The sequence below is a fragment of the Gymnoscopelus microlampas genome (assembly GCF_963454915.1).
Source record: "Gymnoscopelus microlampas genome assembly, chromosome: 18".
Classification (NCBI taxonomy): domain Eukaryota; kingdom Metazoa; phylum Chordata; class Actinopteri; order Myctophiformes; family Myctophidae; genus Gymnoscopelus; species Gymnoscopelus microlampas.
Window position 1 is genome coordinate 34,326,834 of NC_139955.1, and position 12,214 is coordinate 34,339,047.

Sequence of the window (12,214 nt, forward strand, 5' to 3'; positions counted from 1 at the left end):
GAAAATGTATTTTATGCTTAATAAAGAGCTGAAGAGATGGGGAGACCCCAAACACTCCATGACAATGATTGCGCCGCATTCTGAGCTTGTAAATCTGCTATTTTTAGCTTATGTTGTATACAGAGGTTCAAGTGGTTGAGAGGCAATACTCACACTTAGATGCTTGGTGAGTATGTGATCTCCCACCCCCCCCAAAAAAGAAAGCATGGAGACAGTTTTGATCTTTCACCATTAAGCGTCTTGTACAGTCCATTATGACATCCTGTGATAAATTATTCATGACGTGGTTCAGAGACAGTTGTGTGGGGGTCACCTCCTACCTTTGTAAACATGGGCTTCCCGTGCTGGGTGACCATGGTGCACTGGTCACAGTCCACAGTGATGCAGGAGTTGTGGAAGGACTCCTTGGAGTGTTTAAGGATGTAGTGGAGCTCCGTCACACCGCCCTCGAACACCGTACTAAAGTAGCGGGGGATCAGCGTCCGGCCAATCGCTGCAAACGAATGAGGAGAGGGACATGTTAACCACTTAAGCCCTATTTTCAAAAGGTTTAAGAAATATTTCACAACATTAACAAAAAAATATTTCAACTGAAAACCACACTTTGTTTTAACACACACACACAAAAATCTGAATTATTCACATTTCTCTTCTTTTTCCACCCTAAACTTGCCGATCTACAAGCTCACAACGCTTGCAGATCAGCTATTTTGGAAAGATTTTCACCTTTAATGACATTCCCAAAATATGGACGGCGGAGGGTAGGTTATGGAAAGAGGTCAAGTGCTCAATAATGTATGAAATGTTAGTATTACAAGTGCAATTTATGATGAAGTTATGATGATGAGGGTTACTGTATTTGTTTAGCTCCTTTCAAATATAGAATGCCACATAAAGTGCTTTACAATCGTGAGCCGGATAGATATAGGGTGTCATCATTGTATTATTATAGTAGTAGTATAATATTAGTAGCAGCAGTAGTTTTATTCTTTCATAACTCATAATCCTCCAGATGGTTATATTCAGTTGTTAGAGGGATGCAGGGCAACAGCTGCTACTGAGACTGTCTAACCAGAAGCACTAGAAGTTCCGCCCATGGAAGTTACACCGGTGCTTTGCAGATCTCTTTACATCCCCTGTACATGAAACCCGTGTTGTGATTGGTCGAAAAAGACAGCTTCCGGGGGAAGTACATACAACGGAAGTCGCGCCCTATAGAGCGTGCCAACGCGTCGTCACCACGGGGGGGGGGGGGGGGGGGGGGGGGGGGCGGCATAGTAGCGCAGACCTGTTTGTTTTGGGCAATGTTAAGTCAACCTGGTTTATACCCCTCAAAGATGTCCGCTGCTACCAAAAGACACTTGTTGACGCCCCCTTCAGGATTTTTGGCACGCTCTATTGACACGCTCTGCATTAGGTCGTTACGAGGCTTTTCTCCTCGGCGATGAGAAAAGGCTGGGAATGAGGCTACGGGGAGGTAACTTTGGTCCTTGCACTGCCTTATAATTTGTTGCCATCATCACTCAGTACAGCGTCAACAATGATCTGAATTGTAAATATGAGATGCAGTTTAACTTCAAAATACCTTGAAATACCTTGTAATCACATGGAATAACAAAATGCTTTCTAAAAGTTACAAACAGTTTATTTGTATAGCAGCATGCAGCCCAAAAAAATGTTTTTGCATCAAGGCAGGAGTGGGCGACTAATTTATTTTCTCTTTAGTTAATCGGCCCACACAGCCGTGGTAAGCACCTCACCAACACAGGTGTGCATTCCTTTAAATACATTTTTTTAAATCTCTTTTTTTCTATCATATAAAACAAGTTTGAAAGAAAATAATAACATTTTGCATTGGTTTGGTCGGTCATCATCCCATACGTCCAGCGCCTATCCATTTGGTCAATAGAAGTGGATAGCATACAGTACAAGTATACAGTATTTCAACATACAAGATTAAAGTTGAATTGCAGTCTAGAAGCCAACCCCTGTTAGTGCTCTGCTCGCTGTGACCTTATCGTGCATTTATGCTATCAGTCTTATAGGAGCACTCAACAGTTTACATCAAAGATTCACCTCGAGATTAAACCGCTTCTGGGTGTTGCAGAGAAAAGTGGCGGCAGTGTAAATTACTCCATCTCTGGTTGTAGGAAGCCGACTGACAGCGTTGCTTGCGATTCATCATGTCAAAGTCACAAGTTTGCTAGTTTCACGATGTTGCAGAACATATATACGTGTTGGAATTATTTTGCGAGTATAGTTGCCAGTTTAAAATCGACTTGTTGCGAGTACTCTGATGTAAACTGTGGCCGTAAGACCACAAATAATGTGCTCTTGGTCAACTTGTCTTGTTAAAGAACAATGTGTTCTTATTTCATTTTCCTTGTTAAAATGAGAATGAGCTCTCACTCAACCTCGTTAAATAATACAATTTTGGCAGTTTTCCATTTAATAATGGATGTGCTCTCGTCCACACAGTCCTCACTCATCATATACTTTCCTTAACCGTCTTAATCAAAACTGTACTTTCTCTCTGAAGACACACCGCTCCTTCCTGGTAACCTTGGATTCACAGCAGCCTCAGAGTTCTGTCTACCTCACAGTTTCTCTGCCTCTGTAACATCAGCAAAAAATAGCACCCTACCTCTCCCACTAAGCAGCCAAAATCCTGATACAGTACATGCCTTTCCCTCCACCATGCCCAGAGAAAAGTACATCCTGCATGAGGACTGCATGACATTACCGACAAATTAAAATGTTTTTTTGTTAGTTTTCTTTTTGCTTAACATTGTGATTTTAGTATGAAGTGCGATAAGCACAGCTTCATAGAGATCATTTTGTTTTTCAGCACTTGAGGGGGGGGAAAAAAGTATGTTTTGGGGTTGAGAAATGAGATGCTAATGTTTAGGGGTGTACACAGTATGAATATAAAGCGAAGTTTTCTCCGAATGCTGCAGCTTAGTATGTAGATCAGGGATTCTGTACGGTGTCACGGAGCATCATTTAGCGAGGCCTGTCTGAAACAGTGTTTACCCCGACAAAAAAATACTCCTTGATTTAGAAACTGCAGTACAGCTGTAGTCAGTATTGCTGTTTCAATTGTTTTGCAGCTCTGATTTGCTGTTTCCTGAGTCACCATCACACATTTTTAGAGACCACAAGCATTACTTACCACGCACCAACAACACATTTTGACAACATTCTTAAAATAATTAAAAATATTACATTTTATTATCTGTACAAGGAAATGAAGTGAGGCAGTTTGTGAGCCAGATTTGAACTCAAGACAAGGTTTGTAACTATGAATTACACACACTATCCAAGACACCATGCCTTCTAAATTATTATTATTATTTTTAAATAAACCTTTATTGATAGTAGAGGCTGTAACTTTAACTGCCCAGATTATCACGGCCAATCTGAAGATTTGAAATAGCAACGCTCTGGTTGCAATCCCACGCCGCTGACCTTTAGAGTACCAACTGTCCATCAACAAAACTCTCTCAACTCCTTCTCCACACCCCAAATCAATTGCTACAGCCGACTGGCTCCAAACACACTGTAGTGTACAGCAAACTGCAGCTCAGGAAAAACAAGTGCACTAGATACACTTTGAAATGTTATTAACATTTGTAGTAACTCTTTGGAAAACATGTTGTACTACAGGTGATGATTTTATCAAACAGTTTTTAGTATGGGTGGTCGCCATAGAAACCACCCCCATCACCCCTCCTGTTAGTGTCAGTGCTACGCTGTCATGCCTACTGAGATCTGTGGGACAAACACAAACCAACTAATAATGACATTTTGGAATTACAATCGAGTGTGTAGCTCACACTGTTCCTCTCCATGGAGGTACATGTGTTAGTTCCTCTTCTGTCTAACTTTCATCATTAGAACATTGCCAGGCCAAAAACAAAGCGAAACGAAACAAAGAGAAAACTAACGAAAACATGAAACCGTACCATTATACCAGCGGAGTACGGCCTCGGATACCAGGCTGAGATGATCCATCTCAGAGTCATCACTATGTTGGCTAAAATGATGCTCCTGTCTCCTCAGCACCCCTCTCCTCTCCTCTCCTCTGCCTCTCATCCCTTCCTCTCCTACCCTCCCCATCCTCTGCTACCCTACCCTCTCCTCTCTTCCAAAATAAAACCCTACATCCACCCATCGCTCCCTGAGCTGAAGCTATGCCGAAGGAGTAAAAATGTCATTTCGGAAATGAGAATGTCCCTAAAGACGCTGCCTGGCTCCTGGAGAAGTTGGACCTCAGCTATAGGCTACAGATGAGAGACACAGGGGGGGGGGCGGGGGGGGGCTGGTGCTGGCAGGGGTAGGAGCTGGTGTGGTGGTGCGGGTGTAGCCTTGACTGGTGTGTTTTGTTTTAATTCGATAAAGTCAGGCATGACTAAATAAACACATGAAATGTTTGGCGGCATGCAAGCAGTATGGGGGGGTTGGGTAAATCGTTCTCTCTACCACTTGCTCGCTCCTCTCCCTCTCTCTTTCTATCACTTGCTCTCTCTTGCATTTTCCATCTCTCTCTCTCTCTCTCTCTCTCTCTCTCTCTCTCTCTCTCCCTCTCCCTCTCCCTCTCTCTCTCTCTCTCTCTCTCTCTCTCTCTCCGTATCACTTGCTCTCCTCCGCCCGCTACTGCTTTCCCTCTCTCTGTCTTTCCCTCTCTCTCTCTCTATCTCTACCTCACGGTTGAAAAACAAAGTGCGTCTAGGAGTGGAGCTGACTGTTAATGTGGAGGAGCTCTGAGGAGAGGGGTGGGGGGGAGACAGAGAGAGAGAGAGCGGTGCAGCAGAAATGAGCGAGCTAGGGATGAAAGAGGGTGTGGGTGGGTGGGTGTGTGTGCGGGGGGGGGGGGGGGGGCAGGGCTTGTCAAGGAGGGAAAGATTCGTGGTGGGAAGAATGAGGAAGACGAAAAGAAATATTGAGAAAAGCAAGAGAGAGAGAAAAAATAGCATGGGAGAAAGAAAGAGAGACAGAGAGAGAGAGAGAGAGAGAGAGAGAGAGAGAGAGAGAGAGAGAGAGAGAGAGAGAGAGAGAGAGAGAGAGAGAGAGAGAGAGAGAGAGGTAGATGGGGAGAGAGAGAGCGAAAGACAAAAGAGTAAGAAGGGAGAGGGTAGAAGGACACACAGATGTGCTTCTTACCTACCTGACCAAGCCAGTAGTTTTTGGGTGGAGACTTGTCAAGCAAAACAAGGCCTATAATAAAAGCCAGCGAGCGTAGCCCGCGGTGACAGAGTGATAGATAGATAAGCACGTCACGGTAGCCATGCTAGCACGACTCTGACCATATCAGGCTCCTCCATTCTTGTGCTTCCCTTCGGATATTTTCTGAAGCCTCCGAACTCCCAAATATTATTTTTCTCGGGCTCTCTTGAGTTTGCAGTGACTTTGAACCAGTGGTGGAAAAAGTACTCAAATGTTTTACTTAAGTAAAAGTATCAATACTGCAATTTAGAAGTACTTTGTTACAAGTAAAGGTCTGTTGTTCAACATTTACTTGAGTAAAAGTACAAAAGTATTGGTATCAACATGTACTTAAAGTACCAAAAGTAAAAGTACTGTACTGAACGATGCGACGCGTTGTGAGCTTGTAGATCGGCTATTTTCAAATAGCCTATAGGTATAAAATAGGACTAAAGTGTTTAATAATAATAATAATAATTGTAGTGGAGTAAAAGTACAATATTTTACTTTGGAGTAGAAGTAAAAGTACTGATAATTGGAAATACTCCAGTAAAGTAAAAGTACCTCAAAATTGTACTTACTGTAAGTACATTACTTGAGTAAATGTACAGTACTTAGTTAGTTTACACCAGTGGTTTGCAGTGACTTTGAACTGAGCGAGCGGGTTGGATCGGTTGGGCGTCCTGCTCAAGATCCACTGTTGGACCTTTCAGTTCAGGGCTCGCTCAGACTAAATAATAATCCGCTCCGACTGACAACCGATCACAATCAGAATCAGTTACAATCACAAACACTGTATGGCAGAGTATAACAGCCGTGCAAAGAAACATGTTATCTGGGAGACATTTCAGACTTGTGTGTCGATTGGGTATCTGCATGAAAGAAGCACTACGCTACTATTCATCATCCCTCAACGCTCCCCTTTATGAAGGGAAGAGTCTGTTTGAAAATCACTTAAAAATGTAAAACTGCCCTTATCAGTCCTGACAATACCCCCGTTCTTTTGTGTTACGAGGAGAAAGTAATAGGTTAGCAACACAGTGAGAGCTTAAATAGACCCCGAGGTTATACAAAAGATTAGCAGCCCTAACAAACTTCAAACACAATTTAATACCAAATGGAAACCAACAACGGGAGAAAGAAGCAAAACTTCAAGCTGAGACGGAGCGCTCTGCTTACACCCACACCTCTCTCTCCCCCTGTCTCTCTCTCTCTCTATCTCTCTCTCTCTCTCTCTCTCTCTCCCTCTCTCTCTGTTACCGCCTGTCTCTCTCTCTCCACCAGCTGTCGTCAGCGCGTTGATTGGCCCGTCTTCAGAGGCGGGACGCTCCAGAGATGGGGATTAGCTGGCGCCGGATTTCGGTGCGAACAAGACAAGCAACATATGCCTCTCAAGTAACATGTACCCAAACATGCAATTTAACAAATAATTAACGTTGTGTTAATTAGTCACATTAATTCTTGCCACTTTGTTGGGATCCCCCCCCCCAGCTCCCCCTCCCCCTCCTCTCTCCCCTGCCGGTTCCCCAGGACTCCTGCCAGCAGCAGCAGCAGCCAACCAGACAGCTCCGATGCACGAGGCTCCGGGCAACATGAGGAGAATGAAGGAGGCCTGCAGTCTGGCATGGTGCTTACTACACGGCACACTGGAAGGTGCAACAGTTAATCCATTCAGACCGGGAACGCATCTGTGTGTCATTTTTAGATTTCAAGATATACAAGCTCATAGCGCTGCACCGAGGGCCGCGCTACGAGCTTGTAGGTCTGCTATTTTTGAAAAAATCGTGAACGTATTGTGCAAATCTTGTGAATATATATAATTTTTTTAAGCGAAAACGTTAAACTCTAATCTTGTTTCCATATCAATGGATTGCAAACTCTTTCATGTCAAGGACCCCCCAAAATTATATGTATTTGGCCACAGACCCCCATCTCAAAATATTTTGTAATAGGGACCACCAGAAGCAAAGATTTGAGTAAAAAAAAAATCATTCAAGATAAAAAGAAATTGCAGATCTACAGTATAAGCTCATAGCGAGGCACTCGGCTCATACTCGGCTCAAGCTCATAGCGAGGCACTCGGTGCCGCGCTATGAGCTTGTATATCTGCTATTTTTGAATAGCCAAAGAAATCTAAAATGACACAGATGCGTCCCTGGATTGAATGGGTTAATCCAACACATCGATTTTATCCATTATAAAAGAACTATCGATAAAATAATCAATTAATAATCGATTCCTATTTTGGGATTGTCACTATAGGCGAACTGTCTCAATAGTTTTTTACACAATAAAGTGAAAATAGCTGAACTACGAGCTCACTGAGCTTCTATCTGCTATTTCACTATTTCTGCTCGACACAAAGTATAAAATAATGCTTAAGTGCTTTATCAATGTAATTAATAGAAAAAGTAATTGATTGAATAATCGCTAGGAAAATAATTGATAGTTGCAGCCCTACAGTACACACGGTTTCACAGATACACACACACGTGCGCGTGCACACAAGGGCACACATGTGTATCTAGTAGATACACATGCGTGCCCTTGTGTGCGCGCGTGCACATGGCGTGAACATGGATCAACATATGAGCGTAGATACTATCTACGCTCATATGTTGATCCATGTTCATCCTCCCCCCTAATAAGACACATGCATGCACCCACACATCTGCACCCATGGCCACACATTGTGTGTGTGTGCGCGTGCGTGTGTGTGTGAGACTGTGTACGCGTGCGTGCGTGCGTACTGTGTGTGTGTGTGTGTGTGTGTGTGTGTGTGTGTGTGTGTGTAAATGTGAGTGTGTGTGTGTGTGTGTGTGTGTGTGTGTGTGTGTGTGTGTGCGTGCGCGCTGCGTGTATGTTTGTGTGCGCTGCGTGTGTGTGCGCTCATACGTGCTGTAGCAAGTGTGTGTGTGTGTGTGGGTGTGTGTGTGTGTGTGTGCTTGTTTGTGTGCATGCGTGCATGCGCTTGTGTGTGTGTCCGTGTGTGCTTAGAGGAAAACAGAAACTGGGAGCTTCAGTTTCAGAGAAAAATAATGATTGTGTGCGTGCGTGCGTGCATGTGTGTGTTTGTGTGTGTTGCATTCAGCTGTGTGGGCATGTTGTGCATAACTAATGGGTGTGCACGTGCATGCATGCAACTGTGCATTCGTGTGGATGTTTGTGCGAGATACCACGTGTGCGAGCGTTAATATGTGTTTGTGTGCATGCGTGACTGCACTGTATGTGTGCTGATGGAAGGGAAAAGAGCTGTGCAGAAGATGGGGGCTGGTTGGAGAGGCTGAGTTCTGTCCACTACCACTACCATCAGTAATGATGCACCAAGGGAGCAGAGAAACGCTCGGCTAACAGCATAATATCCTCGTGTATGCACATACCCACATGCATATACACAAATGAATGCATGTAAACACGCTCAGAGGCACCGAGACATACGGTACGACTACATGAACTGCACTCCCCGAAGTCCCTGGCCCCAACGTCAATAAACACGCTTAAATGTTTGATTAGAGAATAGCCCAAGCAGAACATATATATTTACACGGTTGATGCCATCGTTGAGTATCAACGTTAATTAGCGTTAATAGCCGTTAACCATTTCTAATTTGTGCTGATGGAATTTCAGCGGTCAAGCACTTCACCGTACGTCCACAGTCTTTTTTTAAGTTCCTTTTACAAAAATATGTCAATTATGGCATAAATATTCTTATTTATGTGAATAAATAGCATACAATTTAGGGGCCTATTTCACATAACTGTTTTGAGCCATACTGAAAACATTTCATTGCATTTGACGGAAACAAAAGTCTAAAAGCCCCTCTAGCACCCTCTACGCTTACGATTTGTCCTGCAATCTGTCTATTACGAGAAATATTGAGTGCAAAAGTTGGCCTGAGGGTGGCGCTAGAGGAAAGGTAATGGGATAGTTCAAATGAATAGAGCTCAGCCCCCGGGGGATCATGAGTGCGTGCAGCACGTTTCACGGCAATCTTGCCTGTTCAATTATGAGATATCTTGTATGTAAATGGAACTTTTGGCCTAAGGGTGGCACTAGCGGTAAGCCCTGAGGTTAACCACATGCAAAAATACTGCAGGATTCATCCGCTGGGGGAGCATGAAGGTGCACACATAAAATCCCAGGGCAATCTGGCAAGTTGTTTTAAAGATATTCAAGAAATTTAGTTTGGGACTAAAGGGTTGGATGGAAGAAAGAACAGACCAACCCACCAACATCGACCCTTAGAGCACCTGTGCCACTTCATTTGTTCAAAGTTCATAATGTTATTACAAAGTAAATATATCCCCCACAAATGAATGAATGGCTTTTATAAAATAATTTATAGTGTTTAGAGCAGTGGTTCTCAACCTCTTCTGGATCAAATCTTTAAAGTGTTCGTGGCCCACCCACCTGCCGCTGTGTTAAGTGGTCAGGTGGGTGGGAGTGAGCATTTTCAGAGCATGTTTATTTTAATGATCAATCAATTGATTGTGTTCCCGGCTTGGATCAGAGGAACTAACATAGTTTTTTTTTCTATATTAATGTTATATTATCATTAAAATGTTTGTGTTTTGCTAATTAAATTATTTGGGGCCCCACTTGCGATATCCTCACGACCCACTGGTTGAGACCCGCTGGCTTAGAGAAACCATCATATCAGTAAAACCCATCACTGCATTAATCCCATTTGCACATACTGTAGGTGAGAAAGTGTCCATTGGTGGTACTACAGTACATATATATTCAAGAACGCTCGCCCCAACACACGCTTGCCCCGGGTCAATTCCGGTGACCTTGGAACGGTCGCCACCAGGTATTCCTAAACTTAACCTCAGTAAAACAATGCCTAAACCTAACCTTATCCCTAAACTTAACCTCAGTAAAACTATGCCAAAACCTAACCTTATTCCTAAACTTAACCTCAGTAAAACTATGCCTAAACCTAACCTTATTCCTAAACTTAACCTCAGTAAAACTATGCCTAAACTGGGAAAAAAATGGGGGCGAGTGTGTTTTGGGGCGAGTGTTCGCGTTACCCAGAATACAGTAGTGGTCAAGTTGCTCACCTCTGACACTATATGCACCGCTGCTGCTCTAAGATCACATTCTGCACAAGTCTTGTCTCATAAAATATGCCTCACCTATGTTTCCCCCTTAGCTTTCTACAACTTGCCTCCCAACAGAGAATCTTGTTTTTTGGAGTAAAACTTGAAAAGAACGATAGGCTAAACAGCAAGTACATACAGTACAGTATATACCCTGCATTTTTTCATTAAACTATGTAACAGCTTCGATGACAAACTATCACCACACAACTTCACTAGCTTGACGTTTATCATTCACCCGTTCTGAAACAAAGAGTGTTTCCTGTCGGCGAGGTTGTTATTGTCACCCATGGACTGAAGTTATCTGCAGCTATCCAATCCTAACTTTTTTTAATTCAAACTCATCAATCACTTCGCTAAAGACGATGGGTGTTGCCGATGCTGTCGCTCACACGGTGTGTCTCATTTGGGAGGAAAAACTCTTGAGATGGAACCCGTCTCAGGTTTCTCAGCGCTGGCTGCCTGTGCAGCCCAGCCAGCCTGCTGGTGATTAGGCTGCAGACTGTTAGAGTGGAGCTCACGCAGAATGAAGCAGAATTAAAAAGGGAAGAGGAAAAAAAAAATAGAGGCGAGAAAGTCGGGAGATATACTCAGTGGGCGATTATGCAGCAAATGCTGCTCTCCGCACTGCAGAAGAGAGAAGAGATGGAAATGAGAAAGGGGGGCTAGAGAGGATGAAGAAATGGTAGATGTTCCAAAATGTCTGTATGCAAATACAAGCACATTCATCAAATTACCGGGCAGCGCAGGGCTCGCATAGCGGCCGGGGTTAAGGGTTCCACTCCTTGTCTAGCTCAAGTTTAGGAGTTCTGTTCCCTGTGCGTGTGCAGGTACAGTACGGTATGGCTTCGGTGCTTTGCTAAAGGGCACTTGGACAGGAATCTTGGCTGCTGTTAGGAACTAAAGCCACCAATGAGTCTCATCTGTTGTCTAGAAATACTGACCTGTGACCTCTAAGAAGCAAAACGGCTGCTTTTTTTTTTACCAAAATAATTTAGACTAGAAGCTAACTTTTATTGGAACTGGAAGAAAACAGCATATCACCAGACACAAATAAATGTTATGGATTCCTTTTATTTTCCTTATGCGGAAACCGGTGCTTACACCGTAATCCATAAACAGCTACAAATAATTAAATTGATTAATATCCCTTAGTGTGTCCAAATTCCTCCGTGTGTGTGTGTGCTACCATCAATGCTCCGCGGGAGCCAGAGATGGCTTTTCGAGAACAAAGCTGACATATTGATCAGAGAGTATGGAATCGATGAGTGAAGGGAGCCACGCAACCTGGCAAAAAAACATCTTGTCGTATCGACCCATATCACTATCTAAATACCCCATCATTAGCAAGCAGCTGCAGGTCAACCCGGGGAGTACTTTAAGAAGATGTAGTAGTAAGAAGATGGCCCTTGTGCCTGTCTACGCCTACACGTCAGCCTCTGGTCTCACTGTGTGCTGATAAGGACTATAGGAACATTTCATGTAACGTTTATTGTGGCCAAAATAATTGCGATTAACAATGTTATCATGATTATCATGGGTGGGTGGGGGGGGGGGGGCAGCACGAACCAGGGCAAAGGGAAATGCTAAGCTACCCCCCCCCCCCCAACCATCCGTCCTTTTCTTGCACTATTATGCCTCAACTGCACCTACTGTACCTAATCTGCTGTATATAGAATATACTGTCAAGTTGTTTACACAAAATGAGGTGGCAGCTACTGAAGAAAAAATGCTGTTCTTTTTATGCACATGTACATTTAATTTGATGATGCTCTTTTTATTCTCTTTTTGCTCTTTTTGCACTCTCTTTTCTTTAAATCCCTTTACGTTTTCTATCAATATTCTATTTGTTGTTATTACGTACGCTGCTGCATTGTCTGAAGGAAGCCAAACCAAAATACGT

The 12,214-nt window shown here is 43.4% G+C and overlaps 1 protein-coding gene across 2 annotated transcripts in view; it reads right to left on the reverse strand.

The window, feature by feature from the left end:
* The window catches only part of ldb2a (LIM domain binding 2a), a 106,986-nt gene that overhangs the window by 40,349 nt on the left and 54,423 nt on the right, over positions 1-12,214 (reverse strand). For both annotated transcript variants that reach the window (XM_084042047.1, XM_084042046.1), the window contains exon 3: positions 321-493. In XM_084042047.1, coding sequence (XP_083898173.1) covers positions 321-493 — 173 coding nt within the window. The remainder of the gene's footprint in view (positions 1-320; positions 494-12,214) is intronic.